Source organism: Heterocephalus glaber, unplaced genomic scaffold (genome assembly GCF_053883595.1).
Source record: "Heterocephalus glaber isolate CG9 unplaced genomic scaffold, H.glaber_assembly_v1.0 deba00000594, whole genome shotgun sequence".
Lineage (NCBI taxonomy): Eukaryota > Metazoa > Chordata > Mammalia > Rodentia > Bathyergidae > Heterocephalus > Heterocephalus glaber.
Window position 1 is genome coordinate 32,494,551 of NW_028258151.1, and position 25,451 is coordinate 32,520,001.

A 25,451-nucleotide genomic window follows, 5' to 3' on the forward strand; every position below is an offset into this window, starting at 1 on the left:
GTCATCACTCACAAGTTGCGATTTCTTAGGTCTTATTGTTAAGCAAGCACCAAGAGACAGCTCTGGCTGGTTTTGGCCATCAGCCCCCAAGGTGAAGACCAATGAGCTCTCCTCTTGGTAGTCACACCTGGCATTGTCCCTTCCCTTCCCACACTGTTTCAAGGAGGAACTGTGGCAGAAGGGATGGCATGTCACTTCTGAGGTTAGTTTACAAAAGGCAGTGGCTTTCTTGGACTCCCAGAAATGGTGAGATATAGATTTTTTTTGTCTTCAGCTGCTAAGTTTTGGGGGTCATTTGTTACACAGCAAGTGATAACTAATACACTGCTGTGAGCTGCAGAGGAATACAGTGAAGGAAACTCAGGCAGCTCAGGACCCTCTGGTGGGCTGGAGAATCAGGGCTGGGCTTCACACAGGCACCGTCACACAGAGGGACACCGTGGGGAGGGCACTGTTCCCCACCACTGACCGCAGGTGCCACCAGCCCTGATGGGATCCAGACAGGGCTCCACTACCCCTAGAGCTGCCTGTGTCACACCCACCCTTACCAGCAAGCACTGTCCCTGGCCCATGCTGTGTCACTGGCCCCCATGCTGGCCCCTGAAGGGCTAGGCATCCAAGGTCTCACCTGTAGGGAGGCTGGAAGGAGAGGCATCCATGTTTTATCTCCTCCAGGGGTCAGGGAGGCTACACCCTGCATCTCCCAAGGCTCAGAAAGTGGGATGTCCCCCAACAGCTATGAGGGTGCCCCATGTGGGAAGCCAGAGAGAAGGGTCATGTGTGATGTAACTCTTCTAGAACACAGGGCTGTTAGATGAGATGGCCTGCCAAGTCGGCCTCCTCCTCACAGGCACTCAGAAAGGTCTGTGGTCCACACAGTCGCCAGACTAGGAGCTGTGTCTCCTCAGTTCTCCTCACCAGTGGCTTCCGCTGCATTTGGGATAACTTCCCTGGAGAAGCCTGGCCCAGATCCCACTCTGTGCACAGCCTTATGCTGGCCCTCTGCCACTTGTCTTGCTGCAGTGCCTTTGCACTCGCAGTGCCTTTGCACTGGCTGTGCCCCCTGCCTGGGGACTCTTCCACTCCACCCTCAAAGCGGCTGGCTCCTTCCCACCTCATGAGACCCCCACTGAGAAGCACCCTCCTCAGAGAAGCACCCCTGTCCCCAGGACCTACAGTTGTCCCCTCCCCTTCCCCTGTACTCCCTCATCTGGCCTTGCCTGGCAGGTGACAGCAGTCTGCAAGTGCCATTGCTTCTGCAGAGAGGGTGGTTCCCTGCCATGTCATGACAGGAGGAATAATGGGGGACACTCTGGGGAAAGGATAGGGGATGGCAGTTTGTTCCCCCAGGCAGCTGGCAGGAGAGAGGCAAGCTGTTTGTCAGCAGAGCAAAAATGTGGGGGGACTGTTGGAGCCCAGGGCATTTTGATCTGAGCACTTGTTGGTGGCTGGTGAGCAACCCCTTGTCATTAGCCAGCCCCTCCTTCCGTTCAAGAGCGGGATCCCCCAGCTGCTGGGCAAGGGGACAAGACCAGACTGGCTTTTAACTGTGCCTGGCTTCACACAAGGCCCCTGGAATCCAAGCTCCTCCAGCCACACTTCCAAATGTGGATTTATTTGAAGAATTTATTTCTTGCCATTAAGGGGGGCGGACATCTTTAATAAAAGGCAGAGAAGAAAAGGCCGAGCCAGTAGGATTACAAGTGGGAAAGCAGGAATGAGAAGGAAGCAGCTGCCAACACTGTTGGAAACGAGGGTGGAATTTGGCTTGGAGCTTCCTGGCAGCCTGTGCAAAAAGGGAAGCCTGATTAGTTATGGAACTCCTCTTATTAGCAAGGAAGATGCTTGCTGGCTCCTCAGGGGAGATGTAGTTTGTCTCAGTTTAGTTTTTTTCTAGGCAATACATCTTGAATGAAATTTCTCCCTTGTGGCTTCAGGAGGGATCATTCATTGATGGAATAAGCAATATCATTGTTTTGCAGCAAGTGTGGAAGCGATTCTCTGATGACCCTTCCAAGATCCAGGGGCATCAGTGTGCCACTCCCTGGCTGCAGGTTTTGCTGGATTATCATTACTGGGGGCTAGGAAAGGGCCTTGGACTGACATTCCCTTCCATTCACTTAGAGCATCTCAGTGTCCTCACAGGGACCAGAAGTAACAAAAAAGACTGGAAGACACGGAGCAATGGCATCAGGCCGACCTGGGTTTAGCCTTACCCTACCTAACTAGCTGTGTGACCTTGGGCGGGTACCTTAACCTCTCTGAGCATGGGTTTCCCTGCCTGAGTGAGATGACATCAGCCTTGGATTACTGAGGTCACTTGGTCCATGGCAATGCCTGGAAGGTGTGTGTGACACCTGCTCTATTCATTTCTGTCCCCACCCATTCCATTGAGCTCCTGCCTACCCTACTCCACTTCTGGGTTTCAGGCCTGACTTAGTGCACAGAGGGATACTGAGGCACAGCCTCATGGGACTTACCCTGTTTAGATAGCTTGTCTGTGGTGGTCACATTCAGGCCCCAGGTCTCCTCTGCTAGCCTCCTCCTGCCCTGGCAGCTCTTCTGAGCTGGTTCCTGCCTCTCTCCCAGAGCCCTGTTCCACATCCTGGCAGGGTTTTGGCCTTGACTCTGGCTGCTGGAGCAGGTCCTTGAGGGCAGACACGGGACCCCAGTCCAAACTCCGTGGTCACATGCTTTCCATCACATACAACTCAGGAGGACCCGGGCAATCCTAGGCCTGACACATCCACAAAGGGCCATTGGGTGGCCAAAGGAGGAAGAGACTCAAACAGGGCCAGGGTACAAGGTAGGGCCCCTCTTTCCTCACTCATCAGCCTGTCTGTTAAAGATCCCATGGCTTTCTAGAGGCTGTGGCCTGACCGTCCATCATCCACCACCGTGGCTTCAGCTTTGGTTTCTCAGTGCCATCTACTCTCAGGCCATGAGTCAACCCCAGGCACCAGGCACCTCCAGGTCTCTGTGCTGCTCTCTGCCTTCCTGTCCCTGGTGGAGATTCCAGGCCCTGTCTGATGTCATTCCTCCAGGGGACTCTTCTCTTCCAAAGGGACAAGTGGCTAACTCCTCAGGGCACCTTCCCCTGGCCCATCCCCCGTCCTGGATATGACCCTTGGCCTTGCTGGCATCGCGTCAGTTACTGAATTAACTTGGGGCAGCCGTGGGTGCCAGTGTCCCTGCCAGATGGAAACACAGATGATCCACATCTTGGTTCCCTGAACCCCATGCTCTGCCCTGCTTGGAGCAGACACACTCAGGAAACAGCTGTATTGAACACCACAGAATGTTAGCCCTAAGCTTGTTCCTTTAGCAGCCACTGTGGGCAGCCATAAATGCACCCTTCCAGCTCCTCGAACTGAGCCAACAAGGTGGCTCTTACTGGGCCTGACTTGGCAGATGCAGAAACTGAGGCTCAGAGAGATGAAGCCATTTACTCAAGATCGCACAGGAATGGACAGTTGTGGAATTGGAAGAAGGGCTTGTAATGTCATAGAGAAGGGGGCTAGGTTATGGCTTCCCTCCTAGTCCAGCCCAACATGCAGAATCATACAGCCCTGGCCCTCAGGTCTGTCCATGGCTCCCATGTGGAGATTGCCAGCAGCGGGGCTGAGAGAAGACTCCCTTCCAGTAGGAGGAGGCCTGCCTGGGCCAGATCAGGAAAGCTTTTGTGGTCAGCGGGGACGTGTGTGCACCCCCTTGACAGCCCCTATCTGGGGGCCAGACAGACCTCACAGTTGGGCCACACACCTAGCAGACCAGCCAGGAGCAGGCGTTGTTTGGGGAATGGTTGCCCTGGTTACACCATCCGGGCACCTGACCCTCCGCAGACGCTCCCAGCATCCTCCTAGCCCCTCGGTTTTCCGGGGCCCAGAGAATCATTGCGGGATTCCAGGCATTTTGTCTTCACCAAAATTCCGCCCCGTCTTTCCCTCGCTGCCTTCCATCCCTCCTTGATGCTGAATCCCATTTCTCAGACCGAGAAACTGAGGGACCCGCAAGTGAGCGCGGCTGACACATTTCCAAGAGGGCCAGCGACCAACCTGTGCAGTTTCCCGAATCTCAAGCTCTGTAACCTATTTTAATCTGAACGGCAACGTGCTGTTCCTGTCTTGGAAACCGCAGCCCGACGCAAATGGTTAATATTTTTTTAACGAGTCCCCAACCCTTTACCCTCAGACTTCTGCGGGACGCCCACATTTTACAGTTCTAGTCTGTACCTCCAAACTGGCAGGGTTGGAAGGGTTAAAGAGGACCGGCTTCGGAGCCCCGAAAGGGTTAAAAATATAAACGCATGTATTCCCCCCTCCCCCAGGACTATCTGGCTCCAAATGAGCAGCCTCGGGGCCAGGAGAGCGCGGGAGCCCCCCTGGGGATGACTTCTTAAAATTCTACAACTTTGAATCCTGACCCCCCAAAAGTAGTCCAGCTGCAAAGTTCTTGCAACCTCTTTCTTCTTTCATTTATTTATTTTTTTCCCTCGCTCTCTCGATTTTTCTGCGCGGGCTGGGTTATAAACCTCGTCCTCCGCTTTGGGGCTGCAGGAGCCCGGTCCTCCCTGGGCACAGGGCGGGGGCGAGGGGGCCCCGCGCGCGCTCCCCAGGGCCGGGCTGGGACGCGGCTGCGGAGTCCCGGCTCCGGCCCCTGAATTGGGGGGTCCGCGTCTGCCCCAAACGCCGCTTTCTTCCGTTTTCCATGTCATTTCCTGTACTAATAAGATGGTGGTCAAAGCAGGGGAGGAGAGCCGCAGCGAGTCGCCGCCGCCGCCGCGCCGAGGCTGGCGCTGAAACTTTGCCCGCCCGGGGCCCCGCGCGCCGCAGGGCGGCCGCCCCCATCGCGGGGCGCTCGCCGGGCCCCGCCGCTGCCGCCGCGCCGCCCGCCGGCCCCGCCCGCCCCTCTCCCGCCCGGGCCCGCGGTTGCCGCAGCGTCCCCGGGAAGGTGAGTCAGCCCGGTAGCCACCGTGGCCATTGAACATGGCTTCGAGAGCGCTCGGCACTTTGCCAAGCGCGCGCGGGGGGCGCGGGCGGCCGCGGGGAGGGGGGTCTGCGGGAGCCGAGTGCGGAGAGGCGGGCGGCCGTGGGGGCCCCCGGGGCGCGGGCGCGGGCGGAAGGCGGCCCCGAGGTGGGTTAACCCTCGGCAGGTAGCTGCCGCCGCCTTCGCGGGACTCGAGCGCCCTCCACCTCCTTCCTCCCCGCTAGCTCGCGCTCTCGCTCGCCTTGTTACAATGTAGCCTTTTTCTCTCCGCGATCGTCCCGCCCGCTGACGGACGGGGCCGCCGGCCAATGGGAGCGGCCTCCCACGCCGCGCATGCGGAGTGCGCGCGCGGTGACAAGGGAGCCACGGCCGCTGGCCTAGTTCTTGAGGGGCAGCGGCGCCTCCGCGATTGGGGGCCACGTAGTGGGGATCGGAGAGGGGCACGTCCTCCAATCCGGTCCTCGGTGGCCCACTAAACGTGGCCGAGTCGCAGTGCGTCTCTTTCATCTATTTAAAGTCTCAGTTGCCGCCGGTGTGGTCTGTTCGGGAAACCTCCTAGTGTAGCCTCCAGCCCCTACCCGCTATCCCCGAGGTACTCTCAGATGCAGAAACTGCAGAAACTCCGTGGCCAATGACCTTTCCCCGTCAAGGCCAGCGTGCCCTCGGCGAATCGATGCGGTTGAAAAGTTGCTGGTGTCTTGAGTCAGTTTGGGGTTGGGGGCCCAGACCTTCTCCTGCATAGGCTGGGACATAGAGGACAGAAACGTTAAAGCTCTCTTCTTTCTTAGCTGTGCTCGCGTGAAGAGCTGTGGTGTATCATTTAGAGTGGCCCGAGGGAAACACGCCCAGCTCTTTGTGCTTGGGGACAGGAGGCTGTAAAGCAAGATTACCCCGGATGCCTAGAAACCCTATAAACTTCGGGGGTTTTGTCTGTGCTGGAGCAAAAGAATTTTCCACCAGCCGGATGCCTGTGGCACCCAGGCTGGCCTTTGCCCATGGGTCACCTCCAGCGTGGAGAGAGGACTGTCCTTGGGTGGTTGGGGATGTGCGGCCCACGGGTGACAAGGGCAGGCTGTGGGGGCCTTCCCTGGGGAGTGGGCATGGTCTCTGGAAGGTGAGCACGCACGCTTCTCTTGGGCACTCGTCTACAAACCTTCCCTTCTGGGCACACGGCCCAGACCCCTTGCTTTATTTAGTTTAATGGAAAGGGCTTCTGCCTTGGGAATTTTTTCCTCCTTCTCCCCCTCCCCTCCCCCTCCTCCTCACGACTGTGTAACCTTGGACTTTGCAGGGTTACTTTTGACTTCTCTGAATCTGTTTCTTATTCCATAAAGTGGGACCAACAAAGCCTGTCTGGAAAGAAGTGTTCTCTGACCCGGGATTGGGATATGCTGTGAATATCAAAACTCTGCCTGGCTCAGTCCCTGACTGACAGGGTCCTCAAGGAGCCACTGGTAGCAGGGTCTGTTTCCTTTCCCCAGTGACATCCCTGAAGACAAGGGGACAATGCCTTGTGTGTGATGTTGACCTGATTACTAACCCTGGGGTTGTCATGTGTGGTAGATGAGTTCTCCCTGGTGCCCTGAGTAGCTAAGATTCTCCTTGGTGAGAAATTCTATCCTCTTCTGGACTTCTGTGCTGTTTCGCTGTCTGGTTGTCGAAAAGCGTGAAGGACCGGGAGTCAGGAGCCATACGTGTTCCTTCATCTGCCCTCTGGGCCATCTCACAGCTGGGACAAACTCACAGGGTCCCATGCTGTCCCCTCGCTAGGCCTCCTCCAGCCCTCTGATCTTGACAACGGCGTGGGCGGGGCTAATGGTCCTTTAGCAGAAGCCTGACATCTGTGTCTCCCTCATACCTCCTTACCGTCTGAGCCAGGCCACCCTCTGTCCCCAGGACCACAGCAAGAGACTGCTTAGGCCACCACAGCTCCCTTACCTGCCAGGCTCAGCACCGCCCTGAGAGAGTGGCCCACACAGGGCCACATCAGGCTTCCATGCTCCTGCTTCAACCAGGCAGGTGGCTTCGTGGTGCATTCGGGATAAAGAAGCAAACTGTTACAGTGACCTAGAAGCCTCTGGATGACATGGCCCTGACCTTTGCTCAGCCCCATCTGCCTCAGGAGGTCTGCACCAGTGTGTGCCCTGCCCATGCCTGGCCCCTCCTCTCAGCATCCTGGCCCAGTTGCTGTCTGTGAGTGAATGAAGGTTAGCAAAGGGCAAGTGGGCAGGGGCAGTGTCTGGTGGTCCTCGATGCTCTTTTCTAAATGGCCAGTTCCACTCACACTGCTGGGTTGAACTGAGGGCCCCTTCGGTTTGGGTGAGGCCATGTGACTGGCTAGTGAGTTATAAACCACAGTGATACCCGAGTGCTCTTTCCCTGTGGCGTGGTGACTGCTTCTGCCATCTGGGTCCCTGAATCATTCCATGAGCCGAGTCCCTTGGCCTGGGATGGTTCTGCAGCATTCATGAGAACCAGGCCTTTGTTGTTGGAAACATTTGGGGCTGTTTATTACTGCATAACCTGACCTGTCCTGACTGCTGCAGTGACCGGGTGAGTGGTCTAGGCACAGAGAGGACCACAACTTGGGAAGCAGCTAGCGGAACCTTTTTAATGTTCAATGTGAGCCTATGGGTCTGGGAATGGAGCTAAGTGATTAAGTGCTTGCCTGGCATCCATGAGGCCCTGGGTTCCATCCTTTGGTAGGGACTTGCTGCTTTTAGGAGCATGAAGTCCTTCTGCTGCCTGCTGCCCCCCACTTTCCCTGGCCCACCTTCCATGGTACTTTCCTCATGCTGTCCCTTTTGCCCCTCCCCTGGTAAGAGTCTTTGCCTTTCATCTTTCTGCTTCTCATCCCCCTTTCAGGGAAGTTCCCCATGACCATGTGGAACCTTCCTGCTACAGCCTCCTCTAGTGTCTTTTCAAATACCACCCTCATGATTCTTTTTTTTTTTGGTACTGGGAATCGAACTCGCGTCCTTGGGCTTGCACAGCGGGCAATGAAACCACTGAGCTAAATTCCTGGCCCTCTAGTGTCTTTTGGATGCACATTGCCCTAGTATTTGCCATTTACTGGTGTGATAAGATGGCTGCAGTGTGGCTCTGCCACCAGACTGAGCCCTGTGCACACTGGCATGGATCACCATGCACCGGGGCCGAGGGCAGGGTGAAGGATGGCACCTCTCTGAGCTGTGGCAGGTGGTACGGCTGGAGGGAGGTGTCACGCAAAGCAGGTGACTTGTAAGGTCACAGATAAGAAACTCTGGGGGAACCACATGTTAGGGGTGCACAAGTGGAAACTCCAGGAGAGCCAGAGGATTAGCTTTAACAGACCTTTGAGGTTTTGTGGATCCCTGCTGTGTATGACTCAGGGATGGGGCCACAGGGGAGGAGATCCGGATGGTGAAGATGGTGATGATGACAGCAGCTAACATTTCTGAGGGCCTATGTGTGCCAGATACAGAAGTCAGCATGTCACATGCTATATTGGTCATTTTCCGTTGCTACAGCAAAATACCTGAGGCTGGGTTTTCATAAAGAAAAGAGCTTTATCTCACTTACTATTTTGGAGTCTGAAATTCCAAACAGCATGGGCCAGCTCAGGTGGGGGTCTCCTTGGCAGTGTCACCTACTTGCAGGTGGCACCATGGCACGTCAGTGGAAGAGGTGACATGGCGAGACAGGAAGCCAGAGAGCATGGAGGGCTGGGATCGCTCTTCTGTAGCAACCTTCTTGAGAGAACCGACCAGGGTTCTGGGAGAACCCCATCAGTCCCTTGCCAGGGCAGCGTTCCTTGGTGACCTGGCTACTTTCCTCCATGGAGGCCCCACCCCTCCCAGTCCAGCCACCTCTACAGAGCCACCATGGGACCAGGCTTCCCACATGAACCCTTTGCTGTACACACACCATAGCAGCAGCTCATACCCTCTGCAGGAAACAGCTCCACACAACACAGATGGGAAACTGAGGTTCTGAGAGGTAAGGTAAGTAATCCAGGGCCCACAGTGTGATCAGGATTGGAACCCGGCTATGTGACACCAGCTGCTTCGGGATGCCATCCTGGAGTGAGGGCAGAGGACCAGAGCCACCAAGGGCCCCCTCTGGAGGCATCTTGTGGGGCCATAAACCAGGGGGAACCCAGTCCTCACAGGGGCTCCGGAAGCCCGGGTGCCAGGCTGGTCCACAGCCAGCATTGCATCTCCACCACCCTGGAGCCTGAGTGTCCTTGGAGGCCCCAGAGTCCCGTGTTCTTGGAGTGGGGCCCAGGAGGGGCTTCCCGGCAGCAGGCCCAGGGGCTGTGCCGGAAAAACAAGCCGTGCAGAAAGAAAGAAAAAAAACATAAAGAAAAGGAAAATGTGCTGTTATTTTTAAAAAGCCTATTTCCCACTGCAGATTGGTATCTGGGTTGAAAGGCAGTGTTGACACAGCACGGTCACACTTGGAGTGGCGTCCCTAGCAGAGGCTCTGTGAGGGGAGTCCTGGGGTGGTGGCCTGGGTGTCACTCCATCCTGGTCCCTTACCAGCCCGAGGCGCATTTGTGGATCTTCCCCAGGGGACCCCAGGTGCTCCGAAACAGAACCCAGGCACCCTGGCTCCTCAGAATGGAGCTGGGGCCCATCCTCTCTGACCTTCCTCTCCCTCCTTCACCCTGGGAATGGCCACTTCTCATCCTTGTCTCTGCCTTGACTACCACAGCAGCCTCCTAACTGGGGGCCCTCCCTCCCCTGCCCTCTCAGCTCTCTGGAATGTGGATCTGGACACTGTATCTGCCTCCTTATAAAACCCTCTATGGCTCCCAATGGCCCAACAGACAGAAGGATAACTACTCAGCACAGCAGTCAGGGAAAGGGGACCTGGGAAGCCAGGGAACAAGTTCGTGGGGCCAGCGCCCTGCCCTGCAGAGGATGTAGGCCTCAGGTTCCATCCTGCTTCTGGTGTCCCTCAGTGGTTGCCTGGTCCCTGTCTGCAGAGCTGGGTGACAACACTGGTGGCCCAGGGCTGCACAGGCAGCCCCCAGAAAGATGCACTGAGCACCAGGTGATGGCGTGGGGCCAGCTCAGTGGGCACAGGGCGGGGGATACCAATGCAGAGATCCCCATATGTCTCTGGCTGGGGACAGCAGTGGCTGAAAATAAGACAGTGCACACCGCATGGTGGTGACACCCTCAGACCCCCTGGCTTGTGTTCAAGACCAACCGTTGAACCTCTTGGGCCTCCGTTTCCTCTTCCGTAAATGGAGATGGGATGTCAGAGTGTCCCCCCCTCCCACCCCGTGCAGTGTTTCCCTCATCCGCTGGGGAATTGTACACTGCTGGAAGGAACAGGTAAGGAGCAGCAAGGCCCTTGACTATCAGGTTGCTTCCACATCCACTTATGGAAGAGAAAATTTGGGGCCCAGAGAGGCTGTGTGATTGGCTCAAGGTCACACAGCCATTTGCCAATCTTTCCAGTTGCCCTGAGGAATCCACTTTGATAGAGGAAGGCTTAGGGGTTCCTACTTGTCTTATGTAACAATTCCCAGCACCTTTCCTGGGTGCTTTAAAAATGGAATTGGATTGGTGAGGCCCTGGTTGACATAGCTGGTTTCAGGGCTATCCTTGCTCCAGAAGCCTTTGGGGCAGAGCTGGGAGGCAGATTTGGACAGATGAGGAGCCTCCAGGGAAATGATTCCCAGGGAGGGGATGAGGGCCTCAGGGGTTGCTCCCCAGGACTGGGTCCCCTGCAGCGAGGTCTGTGGAGGCTTCTGGGGAGACCCAGGACTCAGTCTCACCCTATGTCCTGAGCCCCTGAGCAGGCGGCCAGCTGCTACCACCCCATTTTACAGCGAGAACACAGGCTCAGAGACAGGGAGCGGCTCTCTGCCCGCCACACACTTTGTAGACAGCAGCCAAGCTAAGATTCAAACCCCAAGTCCAGCATCCTTCCTCTGTGCCCCACTCTGTCTCCTCCAGAACCAGTGCAGCCTGGGGACCTGCCAGTGGAAGCAAATGTGTCCTCCCCAGACAGAGGATGTGGGGCTGCTGCTTGAACACCTGTAGGGCAAGGAGCCCACCCCTGTGGAGGGCACAGAGGCCACAGCTGGGGGAACAGTGACTGGGAGGAGCCTGGGTGGACAGCTGTGGTGATCAGCGGACTTTTGGTCGCCTGCTTGTGCTAGGGTCAAGGTGAGAGAGGAGCCAGCCGGCGGTCCTGGTGGGGACGTCACTGAGCCAGTCAACATGGAGCCGCCCCACGATGCCAGCTCTCCAGAGCAGCTGCTCCCACATCCCTACTGTCCTTGAGGGAGGGATATCGCTCCCCATGGCCCAGGGATGCAGATGGATGGCTTAGGACAGGGCTGCTCGTGGGGCCAGCTGATGAGCCCCAGCCTGGGCAGACTCGCCGTGGTCATGGTCCATGGTACAGAGTGGGCTCTGGGGCTGGGGACACTGTAGGCTTGTGCCATCCTGACCTCAGCCTAGCTCTTCCATGCCCGACCCCAAAGCAGGGTGGCCTTTACACTGTGTGTGTGTTTGTGTGTGTGTGTGTGTGTGTGTGTACGTACATGAGGGATTGGGAGCAAGGCCTCTCCCCAGACCAGCTGGATGACTGAGGGAAGGAAGCCCAGCGAGAGGGGCTGGCATGTGGAGAGGGAGAAGCTCAAGGTGTCCCAGGGAAGGGGCAGGGTGAGAAGGAAAAGCCGCTTAGCCCCTAAGGCTGCAGGAGGGGACAGCAGGGGGGAAATCAGCAAACTTAGCAGCCAGGCGGGAGCTTACCCAAGGAGAAGAGGCTGGGTCTGGGGGCAGGGTGCGGGGTAAGCAGAAAGTGGGGTCAGGACAGAGCTTCCGGCAGAGACCAGAGTGCTTGGGAACATCAGTAGAGCCCAGCCTGAGGGAGACGCCCAAGAGTGCAGAGGCTTGGCCTTGAGCCTTGTGTTCTGTGTCTCTTTCCCGGTGATACACCCAGTTGGCAGCGGTGCAGTTGAGGCCCAGAGCAGCGAAGTGACTCACCCACGGCCACATTGCTATGAAAGGATGAGCCAAGTGGCCCCGGCACTGTGACAGTGTCCAGTGCTGGCAGCAGCCTGTGCCCCAGGGAGTTTGGCCTGGGCCACTTGCAGGCTCCTGCCAGGGACGCCGCGTGCTACAGGACAGGACAGGAGGCAGGACAGCTGGGGTCAGTCACCCTTTCTGCCTCTAGTTGCTCACCTGGGAAATGGGGCACCTGGCAAAGTGCTGCCTGTGTCCCAGGGTCACCAGGTCCTTCCCACCCAATGCGTGCTGAGCACGTGTTTGGCTCTGCACGGTTCCTCTGGGAAGGCCAGGGGCACAGTGGCCCCACAGTGCTCCCGACAGCACAGCAAGCTGGGGCCAAGCGGTCCCCCCCACCTGTGAGCTGCAGCATTGTGAGCCTGAGCAACTCGTCCTGCAACTTGACATCGCCACGTCATTTTTTATTGTTTTACAAAAGCATCAGTTGGCAACAGATTGGGAGACTTAAAAAAAGGAGTCTTTGCCACAAATAGTTTGAGCAGCGCTGGCTCCGATCCCGACTGTGATTGAAGGCAGGAAGTGCTCCCCGGCATATGGGGGAGAGGGGAGCAAGGCACAGATTTGCCTCTGGGCAGCCGGGAGGAGGGGCTGGGCAGGCATCCTGCTGGAGCTGGACTGGAGAGTTGGCAGGGGTTTGCCAGGTGGAGGGAGGCGGAAGGACATTAAGGTCCTGGGTACAGGATGTGTGAAGAAGGCAGATGACTAAGGGAGGCCTTGGTGGCGCAGGGATGGGGGGTGATCTCTGTGTTTGGCGAAAGAGCAGCGGAACAGGAACCAGAACTGGCCCTGGAGAGGCAGGCTATGTCCGGCCTGGGAGGGCCTTGGTGCCATTTGAAGGAGCTAGGACTTTGCCCTGGAAGCACTGGGGAGCTCTTGATAGTTTCTAAGTAAGGGAGAGAGCAGCTGGATGTTTTAGAAATTCCGTCCTGGTGGCTTGAGGTAGGAGATACAAGTCATGGTGATCAAAGGGACCACCCAGGTGTGTGCGTCCTTCAGGTCTCCAGTGTCAGCAGGGCGTTTTCCTGGGGTATAGCAGGAGAAGTTGCTGGAGGGCAGGCCTCTTCCTGTCCCTTGAATTAGTCCTGGTCGCCACACAACCTCCTCAGTCTGTCCTGGTCGTGGGTTGATACCTGGGGACATTGGCTGGCTGTGTGGAAGCCATTTGTCCCCACTGCCTCATCCTGCACAACTGTAGGGGCAGGGGCCACCCATGGGCTGGCAGTGTCCAGGTGCAGCCCGGGCACGGGGCCTGTCCCCTATGGAGTGGGATGAGGGGTGGCCCGTGGTTGGGAGTCGCTTCTGGCCTGGGCCCTCTGATCGGTCAGGGCTGAGGTCTGTGTTTGTGGCAGCAGCGACAGCCCATGTCCCTGCCTTGGGGGCCAGCCCAGTGTCGGGGAGCTGTCGGCTCCATCCTAGCCTCTGTCCCTTGCCAAGCTGACCTGCCCTGTCCTAGGAACTGCCTAGGTGTGCTGGAGCCTGTATGTGGCCACAAGCTGTAGGGCACAGGGCCTGCTTCGGAGGAGTGGCAGGGGCCCCTCCACCAGCCCCACCTGCTCCCTCCTCCTTTGGGCCCCATGCAACTTGGCCAGGACTCCTCCTGCCCACAGCTCCCAGCAAGGCGGGGCCACAGCTGCAGCAGATCTGACTCTGGCTGCTGCTTACTGTGAGTCCAGCTGCCCTGGGTCCTGCAGCGTGGGACTGGGCCGCCCTCCTTCCCATCTGGGCTCAGGCTTCAGGACCAGCCCAACAGGAATTACTCAGTGCTGTGGTTTCGTTTGGCAGTGCTGGGGACTGAACCCAGGGTCTCATGCAGGCCAAGCAAGTGCTCTACCACTGAGCTACGGCCTCACCCCTTAAAAAACCTGTGTATGTATTTATAATTTTGAGACAGGGTCTTGCTAAGTTGTGCAGGCTGGGCAGGACCTGCAGTCCTCCTGCCTCAGCCTCTGGGTAGCTGGGATGACAGACTTCACCACTGTGCTTGTGGGTGCCTTGATTTGGATGGTGGCCCTGGTCACACTTGGAGATCGGCAGCCAGAGTCCTTTGCCGTGTTGGGTCCCAAACTGGGCTCTGTGGTCCACATAGACCCAGCCTCTATGAGGGGACCTGCTGAGCCCACCTCAGGCTTTGTTTTGCTGCCCTGGCCTCCTGTAGAACTGGCACAGTTCCTGGTGAGTGCCAGGTGGCCCTGGTCCTCAAAGGATCCCCGAACCTGCTTGGCATGGCCCGTGCTAGCCTAGGTGGAATCCGTTGAGGCGCCGAGGCCTGTGTCAGCTTCTCCTGGGCACTGAGCTCTGCTCTTCCTCAACACCCCGCGCCCCTTCTTTGCTCTTTGACCTGCTCCTGCCCTGTTCCTTCATTGGCCGAGCTCTCAGGGCCCTACTGTTTCAGGTAGGACCCAGACTCCTCTGGGGCACCTGCCCAGGCTCCTTCCCCTCCCTGAGCACCCTGGCCCTGGGCCCAGGCTGGGGGCCAAGAAAGTCTCCACCGCCTGTTGGACTCACTTGTGTTGCCCTCGGGCCCTTCTCTCCGCCTGCGAATTCCTTGGCCTGCTGCCTGCAGCCAGCAATGGGTCCGTCCTGGCTGCCCCTGTGCCCCAGCTTACTGCGAGACTGGCCGCTTTGGGGCCTCTGTTGTTGTCGGTGACCAAAGCGTCTTGGGATCCAGCATGGTAGGCAAAGAGGCTGGGTGGACATGTCTCATTTCGGCCAGCTTGGGGGGGGTGCCATTCGCCCATTTTGCAGATGACTGAGATGGGGCTCCTCAGGGTTCTGAGCTTTGCCAGGTCAGGGGCAGAGCTGGGACTCACACCCACAGCTCGCGGCTCCTTCGGGGACATCACAGCTGTCTTGACCGAGATGGCTTCATTGACTTGCTCCTGACAAGGCTGGGTCTGGCGGTACCACAGTCCTGGCAGTGATGCGGCTCAGCATGGCAACCAGGCCATTGCTGGGCTCGGTGTCACTGTCCGGCAGGCAGTAGCCCTGGGAACCCTTCACATCCACATTCACCTTCCGGTCCGGGGTTCCTCCTGGGCTCCTCCCACGCTCGGTCCCCCAGTCACAGACACAGTCCTGGTACCCAGGGCACCCCTGAGGCCGGTCATGCTGGCCCAGGGGCTGGGGGCTGCTGGGACAGAGACCCCGGGAGTGGTTCCGAGAAGCTGGTTGAGGAGAGGTGGCTGTCACTACCTGGTCTGCACACCTCTGCTGTCCAAGCTTTTTCTTGAGTCACATCGAGGATCCACATGTCCCAGCTTGTCCCTTCTCTGGAGTCTGACGTGATGTTTGCCTTCCTTAAAGTGACTCGACACAGGTAGAGGGGCCTTTGTCCCTGTTCCCCTAGCAGGCTCCTGAGGGCCATCTGCCTCCCTGCCCCTGTGGTATTTCAGTTTCCCCTGATGCCCCCACTCCAGTGTAGATGCTTGCATACCTCCAGGGACAGGCAGCTCACTCCTTCCCAAGGCAACTCTTTGCATCTTTTTAAAATTTTATTTTACTAACTTTTAATTATGTAAGAAATATACAAAATCATAACAAATAAGCTAAAACCTTCTTTTGGCAATGACAACATTCCATACTCCTTTGCAGGATTAAGCTTCACTGTAGCTATTTTGGTCTATCCTTCTAGATCTCACTCTATACATCAACTAACTTACAGGAGTATGTGCCACTTTTGGGGAAACAAATGATTTCATGCAATACAGACTATTCTGCAGATTGTTTCTCTCACTTAACATTCTTTCCAGGAAATCTAGCTACATTTTACATAGAAAGCTATCATCAAACTTTTCTTTCTGATTTTACCGATGCACAGTGGTTTTTGGAGATCATCATTTATTTAGCTATTCCCCTATTGCTAGACATTTGGGTTAATTCTGATTTTATTCTAATGCCTCTTTGGGCAGATTTAGAGTCCCTACTGCAGGGCTATGGGAGCCTGTCGCATATTTAAAAATTTATTGTGCAATATTTAAAATTTGTTGGTGGAGAGTTTGCACAGGACCAAATACCTCCCAGGGGTACCCCACTGGTCTTGGCTCTCCTCTTTAAAGCCAGAGAGAAAATCTGCTCCCCTGACCCTCTTTGCCCCCAGAGGCCCTGGAACCTTCTCTCCTTCACATCCTGGGTTTTCTGCACTTGCCCCCATGCGTGGTTCTGAGTGAACCCTCCCTGGGGCAGCTCAGGTCAGGGACTCTGGTGTCAGAACACCTTGGTTCTGATCCCACACAGCCCCCTCCAAACTGTGTGACCCTGGGGTCCAGGGATTTAGCTCAGTGGTGCCACTGCCTGCCTCGCAAGCACAAGGTCCCGAGTTCGATCCCTGGTACCACCACCACCACCACCACCACAACAACAACAATAACAACAATAACAAAAACCCAACTGTGTGACCCTGGGGAACCTAGATAACCTCTCCAGGACTTGGTTTCATCCTCTCTGCAACAGAGATAATCACATGTGTTAGTCAGGGCTGTGACCAAGTACCTGAATGAAGAAAGGCTTATGGTGGCTCATGGTTTCTGAGATTTCAGTCCATGGTCTACTGGCTCCATGGCAGGAACCTCATGGTGGAAGGGCATGGCAGAGGAAAGAGGCGGGAAACCCATGGCAGCCAGGAAGCACAGCGAGAGAATAAGAGCCGGAGAGCTAGGGGATAGGGGTGAGTCATACCCCAGAGACCCACCTTCTCTGTTCGGCCGTGGACTCATGAGTGATCAATCCATGGAGGACCCAGTCACCTCTGAGCATTGCTGCCTTGGGGATCAACCCTCCATGCACGAGTCTTTGGGGTCACTTCATATTTAAGCCACAACCCCAGAGCACCATGTCACAGAGCCACACATGAAGTAGGAGACGCCGTGCCAGGCACATGGTAATGCTCGGCAGTGGCACGCTCCTGGTGTCTCTTCTCTGCTTTAGCCATAGTCTCCACCCTGCTGGGCGCAGGCCTGTGCTCCTGGCTTGGGTCTAGCTTTTGTGACAGTCTCATCTCACTATCCCCTGGCATCCTGGAGGAGGCTGCCGCCTGGGAATGCAGTGGGCAATCGGATTTCCCCCTGCTGGCCCTGAAGCTCTGGGATGCGGGCCTATGAGAGGGAAAAAGGTCACTGACCATTTGCTCAGCCAAGGTGGCCAGGAGCCTGGCCGTGTAACCTCACACTGTGGGCAGTTTTCCCAGCTCTGAATGGGGTCCATTGTGGCTGCGGATTTGATCTCCCTTGGCCTGCAGGCTGGGCAGGAGAAGAAAGCAGCTTGGGGACAGCCTCTCCCTGAGGACCCTGGGGCATCACTGGGCCACACTGGCTGTCCTGAGTGAGGGTTGGCCACTCAGCCTCTGGGACACATCGCTACCACTGGTCACTGACCATGCTGGAAGGAATGTGGCCTTTTGCTCTTTCCTCCGGACCCCCTTCAGGGTCCCAACTCCTTGATGTCCCTCCAGCTCCCCACAGTCCCCCTGTGACAAAGGCCGCCTGGCCTTGGTCATTTTACTGAGGTACAGGCAGGAGGCTAAGTGACTTTCCAAAGTCACAGTTAGCTGCTGGCGGGATTGGGAGCCATACTCAGGCCATCTGGCTCCCTGTCCACTTCCACCTCCTGCCCTCATCTTGGCAGAAGGTGCCTGGCCGAGCAGTCCCGCCCGGCCTCTTGCTCTCTGGGCAGTGACGTGCATGGTTGGTCAGTGAGCATAGAGAGCTGGGATTATGTCCTAAGAGGTGAGAGTCCCCGTGGCTGGCCCAGGCCCAGCCCTTCCCCAGCACCAGCCACAAACCCTTCTGGTAGCAGGGACGGCCGGTGGTGGCAGTGGCTGCTTTAGCAGAGGCTCGTGTGCCCTGCTTGGCAGCGGACGAGCCATCTGAGCCTGGCCCATGGTGTGGGAAAGAGCTCTGGAGTTGGCTGTGGATCCTGGACTCTGCTCCTTGTCTGGTGGGGACCAGGAGGGCAGCAGGGCATCTTGCCCCTCGGTGTGGACACGCGGCGAATGCACCATAAATCTGTGGGATAAATTGTTACATGAGACGGATCAATGAATGGGAAGCGTGGGCAGGTAACCGTCTCTGCACACCGACTTTGGTGGGAAAGTCCCCTGGTGGTGACATTTGACAGCGCTGTGCTCAGGGCTTGGGCCATGCAGCTGGGGTCACTCGGGGGCGGTGGCATGGAGATGTTTGGAACTGCATCCTGGGGAGTGGATGGGGCTGCTCCCAGCCGTCCACGGGGCTCAGCTACTGCCCTAAATGGTGGCCTTCACCTAGGGCTGGCCTTGCGCTTCCTCTGAGGGCAGGCAGTGTGCTCACCTTCCTGCGTGCCAACACCCCAAGCCTGCCAGGTGAATCCCACGCATGTGCACACACACGTCTTCTTGTCAGTCCTGTGACCCCGTCATTAAGAAGTAGGACTCAGGAAGGTGAGGTAACTGCCCGCAGGATTCCAGGCCACCTCACCTCCTGCCTTGGGGTCACCCCCTCCAGTTACTTGTATGTCCTCTGTGAGTTCAGAAGATGGGGCAGGAGCCCAGGACAAAACCAGGGCAGGGCACACCTGCCCTGCGCCCAGGGGCCCTTCCGGGCCCTCCCGGATTTGATCACTTCATAAATCCCCTGACAGCAATGTCCCTACAGTGGTCTCGGCTCTAGCCTGAGCTCCCTTGTGGGTTTACTGTGTGGCCTGCAGTAAGTCCCTTCCCCTCTCTGGGCCTTGGTGCCACCTAGTAATGGGGGAGAACAGGGGTGGATGGCACCTGTTCTGTCCTTTCCTTTCCTGGATGTGATTTATGCCTCAGGGCCTGATGGGCAATTTCTCAGCATCTCCTAAAGACACTGGGATGTTGGACACCCTCCACCCTGCCTGTGGGGACACCTGGGCTTGGAGTTGAGAGCCAGGTTCCCGTGTCGATGCATCCTGAGGCTGCAAGAAACATATAGCATGGGGTGTGTGGGGGCAGCAGGGCCCCCTTCTCCGGCCCCTCCTGAGACCCTGAGGTCAGGCAGAAGCAGCCAGCCCGTGGTAAAGCACAAATCACAGATGTCAGGAATATGAGTTTGAACTCTGGCACCCACTGTGTGCCTCAGTTTCCTCACCTGTGGAGGGGAAGAGGGGGCGAAATGGGGGTGGACACTCAGCAGGTCCCCATGGCACACAGCCAGTGTGCTTTGTCCCCTGGGTGGGCTGGGAGGGGCTGGGGAAAGCTCCAGAGCCTGGCCCACTGCCCCGGGACCTGGGTCCAGAAATAGAAGACCCCAGAGCCAGAGGCTCCAGATGGCCAGGCTGCCCGCTGCCAGGCCTGGGAGGCCACTGGAGCTGGCAGCGTGGGCCATCCCTTCCTCCCTCTCTCCAGCCCTCCTGGGGCTGCTGGCCGCACACATTCCGCAGCAGCCTGGGGACTAATTTTACCTCCTTGGTTTTCATGAATCATTTCCCATCCGGGGATGAGAGCAAATGGCTCTGCCAGCTGGAGACCGGGCACCAACCACAGTGCAAGGCCACCCGGAGCTCTGTCCTCGTGCCCTCCGTGGGCCCTCCCCAGGACGAAGGACCTTCCAGCCCTGTCCCTGTGCCTTAGAGTTTTCAGATTTTGGCACACATGAGCCACAGTAAAGCCTGGGGCTTCAACGGGGCCCAAATGGAACTCGACTGGGAGTCCAGTTTTCCAGGTGACTGTCATCAGGGTCGGTTGTGACCTCGAGGACTGGTAGTCTGGCAGAGAGGTCCTGTGCCCTGCTGGCCTGGCTTGAGTTTGAGAAAAGGCTGATTTTTCATAGTCACAGAGCCAGGGGCACATTTTGCAGAGGGGTAAACTGAGACTCAGAGAGAGAAGGGGTTTAACTCTGGACATCAGTGGAAGACATCAGATTAGTAGTCATTTAGTGACTGCTGGCAGCAACCCAGTGTGACTCATGTTCTCTCCGCTTTATGGAGGGCCACTGAAGAACAGGGGCAGAGCTGGGCTTCCCACCTGGGAGTCTCCCCGAAGAGCTGCTTCCCAGCCTCACAGCACGTGGCCCCATGTGGTGCCAGGAGCCCACAGTGCATACCTTGGCCCTTTCTCCAACCATCCGCTGTCACCCAGTCCACAGGCTGCGAGGCCAGGTGTCTCCACTCCGGCCCTGCAGTCACCTGAAGCTGGTTCTCAGGGGAATGCGCCTATGCAGTACTGTGGTCTCTCCACTCAGGGTGACGGCTCGGATACCCAGGCTGGGAGCTCTGGCAATGCCAGGCTCACAGGGGCCTGGAGAGCAGGCGCCTTGCCCATTTGAGCAGGGCCACCATCCCTCGTGGCATACTGTCCCACGTGGGACCACAGGCACGGCGTTGGTTGGCAGCTCTTCCGTTTTCTAGAAAAGCTGAACATCCACGTTTGCATGTGAAAACTGTTCCTTCAAAGCTGGCAAAAATAAAAATGGGAGAAAAGAGCTGCTTCCAGTCTTCCACCTGTGTCTCCTCCTGCCCTTTCTCTGGGGCTGTCCCTGATCCCAGCAGGTTCTCACTGTGAGCATCCCGCAAGTGACATCCCCCTACTCCCTGCCACGAAAGACCCCTCATCCTCCCATTGCAGGTTGTCACTCACCATGTTAGATGACCCCCTTGGAGCCTCCATTTCCTGTCAGAAAAACAAAGTCAAACGGTTTCCCAGGTTATTGACAAGACAAAACACACACTGATAAAAACTCAAGTTGAGCAGGGTTAGGCAAAAATGGAACTTATGGGCTCAGCACAAGGTCCAGGAGGATCCTGACAGTTTCAGGCATAGTTGGATCCAGGGGCTACGCCATCACTGAGACTCAATCTGTCCATCCTGCTCGGCCTTTTTCTCATTTCTAGGCAGGCTGTTGTGTGTGGTAGCACAGAGGCTGTCTGTAATCATCCCCGTGAGCTGTACTTATATTCTCTTCTTTCAGCAATCCCTGGAGTGTGTGTGCTAGGTTCTCTTTCCAGTCTATTCTAAAGCTCCTCACTACAGCTCTTCGATTGGCTGAGCCCCATCCTCTGCACCAATCGCTGTGGCTGGCCTGCAGACATGAACTCTGATTGGTTGATCTTCTGTTACATTCCCTCCCTGGATGGACCATTTGCAGTTTGAGGCTCCTGAGGAGCTCAGTGTTAGAGGGAGATGGACGAGCAGAATCCAGATAGCCCACCCTAGAACCCGAGGAAGGCCCTGTTCACCTTTGTTCCAGCCACCTCATCTGGCACCCAGGGACATGGGAGCACCTGTCAAGAAGGATGAATTTGTGTCTTCCACAGTATGGACAGAACTCAGGGCACAGAGTCTGGCACCCACACAGCTGAGCCCTCCTGCCTCCTCCCCAGAGGACCAGGACGAAGGTCTCCTGCCCTCTGAGGGCCACCTTCCTGGCAGGGTGTCACAGCTCTGCAGAGCCACCTCCATGTTGATCTTGTCAGTTCAGGCGAAGAAGCCCTAAATTCCTGGCTGTTGCCAGAAGCTTGACATCTGTCATTGTCACCCTTGGTGACCACATTACCTGCACCCTCAGGTGTCAGGCAAGTGGGTGAGAAAGGATAGTTTGGGCAGTGTGGTGCTGCACACCAGTAATCCCAGCTCTCTCGAGGCTGAAGCCTGAGGTCAGCCTGGCAATTTAACAAGACCCTGTCTCCGGGCTGGGGATTTAGCGCAGTGGCACTGCACCTGCCTTGTAAGCGAAAAGTCCTGAGTTCGATCCCTGGTACCTCAAAAACCAAAACAAAACAAACAAAAAAACAAGACCCTGTCTCAAAATAAAATAAAAGCAAAAGGGCTAGGGGTGTAGCTCAGTCGCAGAGAGCTTGCCTAACATACAAGAAGGCCGAGGTTCCATCCCCAGCAGCAGATAGGAAGGAAGGAGGGAGGGAAGGGGCTTTCCTTTGAATCTCTTCACAATCAGAGTCCACGTGTAGAAGCCTTTCCACAAATACATAGGAAAGTGCTTAATCAGTTCTTAGTAAATGAGCACAACTCTCTCTCTCACACACAGACACACACACGCACACACACACACACACACACACACACACACACACACACAGTCATGGAAGAACCCAAGCTCATAGTGAAGGTGTGAAAAGTAGACAAGATCCAAAGAATGGCCATGGCGTTTCTTACCTGCAGCATAGGAAACAGGCCATCGGCACAGCAGCAAGGGTTAGCCCAGCCCTGGTCCATGGGACAACTTGCTGGCCCCAGAGGTGATTGCACACAGCAGGTTGCCCGGCATGGGAAGATCTGAGGGCTGAGGGCTCAGCACCTTTTGTTGCAAGCAGTCATGAACCAGCGCCCTCACTCAGAAAACGGGGCACTGTGCTAACCTTGACCTCCTGACCACCTTCGGGATGAGAGGAGAAACGGCCTGGGGTCAGAGGAGGGGGAGGCCTTAGTCTGACCTGCTCAGGATGACATGGGGGGACAGGACTTGGGGGGAGGGGGTTGCTTCTCTCCTCACACGCCACTCATCGGCTTGGTGGGCTGACGGGGAGTCCCCTGTTAGACGTGACCCTTGTGTATAGGCAATTGGAGCCACGTGTGGTGGCTCACACCTGCACTTGCAGCACTCTGGGAGGCTGAGGCAGGAGGATTGCAGGTTTAAGCCCGATCTTGGCAATTGAATGACTTACCATGACCCTATCTAAGAAAAGTAATACTATAAAAATTAGGCATTCTGCTTCTAACTTTGATTTTTTTTTTTTTGGTACCGGGGATCGAACTTGGGTCCTTGAGCTTGCAAGCCAGGTGGTGGAACCACTGAGCTAAATCCCCGGCCTTGATTTTGTTTTTTACCACCACTCCAACCGCTGTTGCTTGCGCACTTCCTTTGCAACTGGATGTCTGTTGCAGGGCACAGTGGGGAAGAAAACAGACCGGCCTTCCTGGAGTTTGCATTCTAGCTGGGGAGGCGGGCACATTATACACACAGATGCTACTCAGCTTGGTGTGATGTGGGCTCTGGAGAAAAGTTCAGCAAGCAAGGAGGAGGCGCAAGTGTCAGAGGCTGCAGCTGCACGTGTGGCGGCCAGAGGCCGTGACGCCGAGCCAGGGCACGTGGGTCTGGGGAAGAGCATCCCGGAGGAGGCACCACAGTGTGAGGCCCGTGTTGGGGCTGCATAGGCCGGTCCTGAGGTTGAGGCAGGGAGGTGAGGGAGGTTCTGAGCAGGTCCCCAGCACGTGCCCAAGCAATGTGTGCTTCCCAGCTGGGCTCCGGGAGGCCAAGGCACAGGAGCGGGTGCTTTACACAGGCACCGCCAACCACCAGGGCCTGACAGTGTGCAGGGCCCCAGGGGCCAGGGTCTGTGCCTTTGATGGGGCAGGGTGTCCAGGAAGGTGGCTGATGGCTGCGCCTCACAGAAGCCCTGTGCCCAAGGGGCCTCAGGAACAAAGCCCTGGAACAAGAAGCCAGAGGCAGGGCCGGCCTCAGGACCTGCTGCTAAGCACCAGCCGGCTGTGTCCTCAAAGCCCCTGGCTCTGCGATGTTTTCAGCACCACCTGGCTCTCTGAGGCCCTGGCCTCCAACGTGGGTGCCCCGTGGGGTGAGGATCACTGTCCCGTGAGACTGCACCATGTCAGAGGCTGCTCAAAGTCCTCAGTCATCTACTTGTCACCAACCAGCATGGGGTTCCCATGGCCCTCCTCAGGATTGATAACCGCAGGGTGACTGTCAGAGCTCAGGACAGTGCCTGGCTCACAGCGACTGGTTTCTGTAACAGACACACACATCTCAGGAAGCAGAGGATGGGGCAGGGCACGGAGGATGGGTGCCGGGTTTCTGGGCCCTCTTTGGGGCCTGCTCCCCTCCTCGAGGTCAATGGATGTGGCTGGAAGTTGCAGCCGTCTCATGAACTGCTCCATCCTGAAGGTATCAGAGTCCCCACTCTGTCACTCTAGGAGCCTAGACTCAGTTGTGCTCCATCCAACACCAGGGAGATCCTACAGGTGCTAGGTGCCAAGAACCAGGAACAAAGAGCAAACATATTTCTCACTGTAGCCAGTCCCTCTGCTCTGCTGGATCAGCATCACCTACCGGGCGCTCCTGGCTGAGGTCCTCTGCAGGACTTCCTGTCATTTGCAACAGTTGCTGTGCTTTCTCTCTTAAATCACAGAATCAAAGCTCTCACCTGCCTTTGGCTGGGTCACAGTAGGTCAGGGGCACAGCCCTGGAGGGAAATATCTTGTGCAGCCCCTGGGGAGGACAGGGATGGCCAGAAGGGTCTAGATTGACTGGACCGCGGTATAGGAGCTGGGTGTAGGATCAGCTCCTCCGGAGCCTCAGAAGTCCTGCAAAGGAGGTGGAGCTCCTGAATGCAACCCTGTTAGTGAAGTGGAAGAGCGACTGGATGCTAGAGAAGCCACCGCCATGTCCACGATGAGAAACAAACAGGAAAATGGTGCTGCTCTTTACCACCACCTCCACAGCTCGTGAACCTTTAGGTGGCTTCTTCCAACGTCTTCCTAGCAAAGTCTTGCCAATGACAAGCCCACCGACTGTGTTCAAAAGTCCTGCAGGAGGGGCCACGTTGGCAGAGAGTGTCCCCCTGACCCCGGCCAGCTGCTCAGCTCATGCTTTGTGGAAACCGCTCTGTGGATGAAGACCTGACACCCCAGTTCCTCAGGTGCAAATTAGGGGCAGGACAGAAGTGTTCCTTGCTGATAGAGCCCTTTCATGGATTTTTTGTGTGTGTTTATTAACATGAAACACATACAGAAGAACGCACATATTCTAAAATCACAGCCCAGTGTATTTTCAAACTTACCACACCTAAGGGACCAGCACTCAGCTTGAGACATAGATCATGACCAGCGCTCTACGGCTTTTTCCCAGCCCCTTTCCAGTTAGTCCCAAGGTAACCCAGAACTTGACCTCTAATGCCATAGTTGTGCCTGTTTTTCTTTTTAAAAATCTTATAAAAATTGAATCATACAGTATATACCCTTTGGAGTCTCCTTTCTTTTCTCAGCATTGTGACCCAGCCACATTATAGCATGCAGTTGCCATTTGATCATTTTAATTTCTGCATCACATTCTATCCACCAAGTTGGTTTTTAAGTATAAAGCAGTATAGTGAGTATTGTAGTCCCCTGTGACCAGGCAGGACAAGTGGATGAATGCGCACAAATTCTTCGCTTTTGTGTAGGATGATAGCAACTAACCAGTGTGTTGATCCCAATTATTATATAACCTGTGTGTCACATGAAAGGGAAATTGAGGAAAATGAGTCAACTATTGCCTAAGGATTGTAGGCTTTTGAGGAGGCAATTTTTTTTAAAGTTTTGTGAGAGCTTTAATGGCACAAAATGTTTATAGCTACAAGTTATACATGTATGGTAAACTGTATATAGTGATACAAATGCTAACTAAATAGATGAAGAATGCAGATTAGGCAAACTTTTTCAAGACAGAATCAAAAGAAAGAATAAACACAGACCACTTCCTGGTGAAAATG

The 25,451-nt window shown here is 56.2% G+C and overlaps 1 protein-coding gene across 3 annotated transcripts in view; it reads left to right on the forward strand.

Moving 5' to 3' along the window:
- The first annotated feature begins 4,337 nt into the window (after nt 1-4,337).
- Nucleotides 4,338-25,451, forward strand: part of Prdm11 (PR/SET domain 11) — a 74,941-nt gene continuing 53,827 nt past the window's right edge. Inside the window, exon 1 of one of the 3 annotated variants that reach the window (XM_013074927.3) lies at nt 4,338-4,950. In XM_013074927.3, coding sequence (XP_012930381.2) covers nt 4,708-4,950 — 243 coding nt within the window. In that variant the 5' untranslated portion in view covers nt 4,338-4,707. The remainder of the gene's footprint in view (nt 4,951-25,451) is intronic. The other 2 variants (XM_087205670.1, XM_087205671.1) reach the window with 2 other exon arrangements.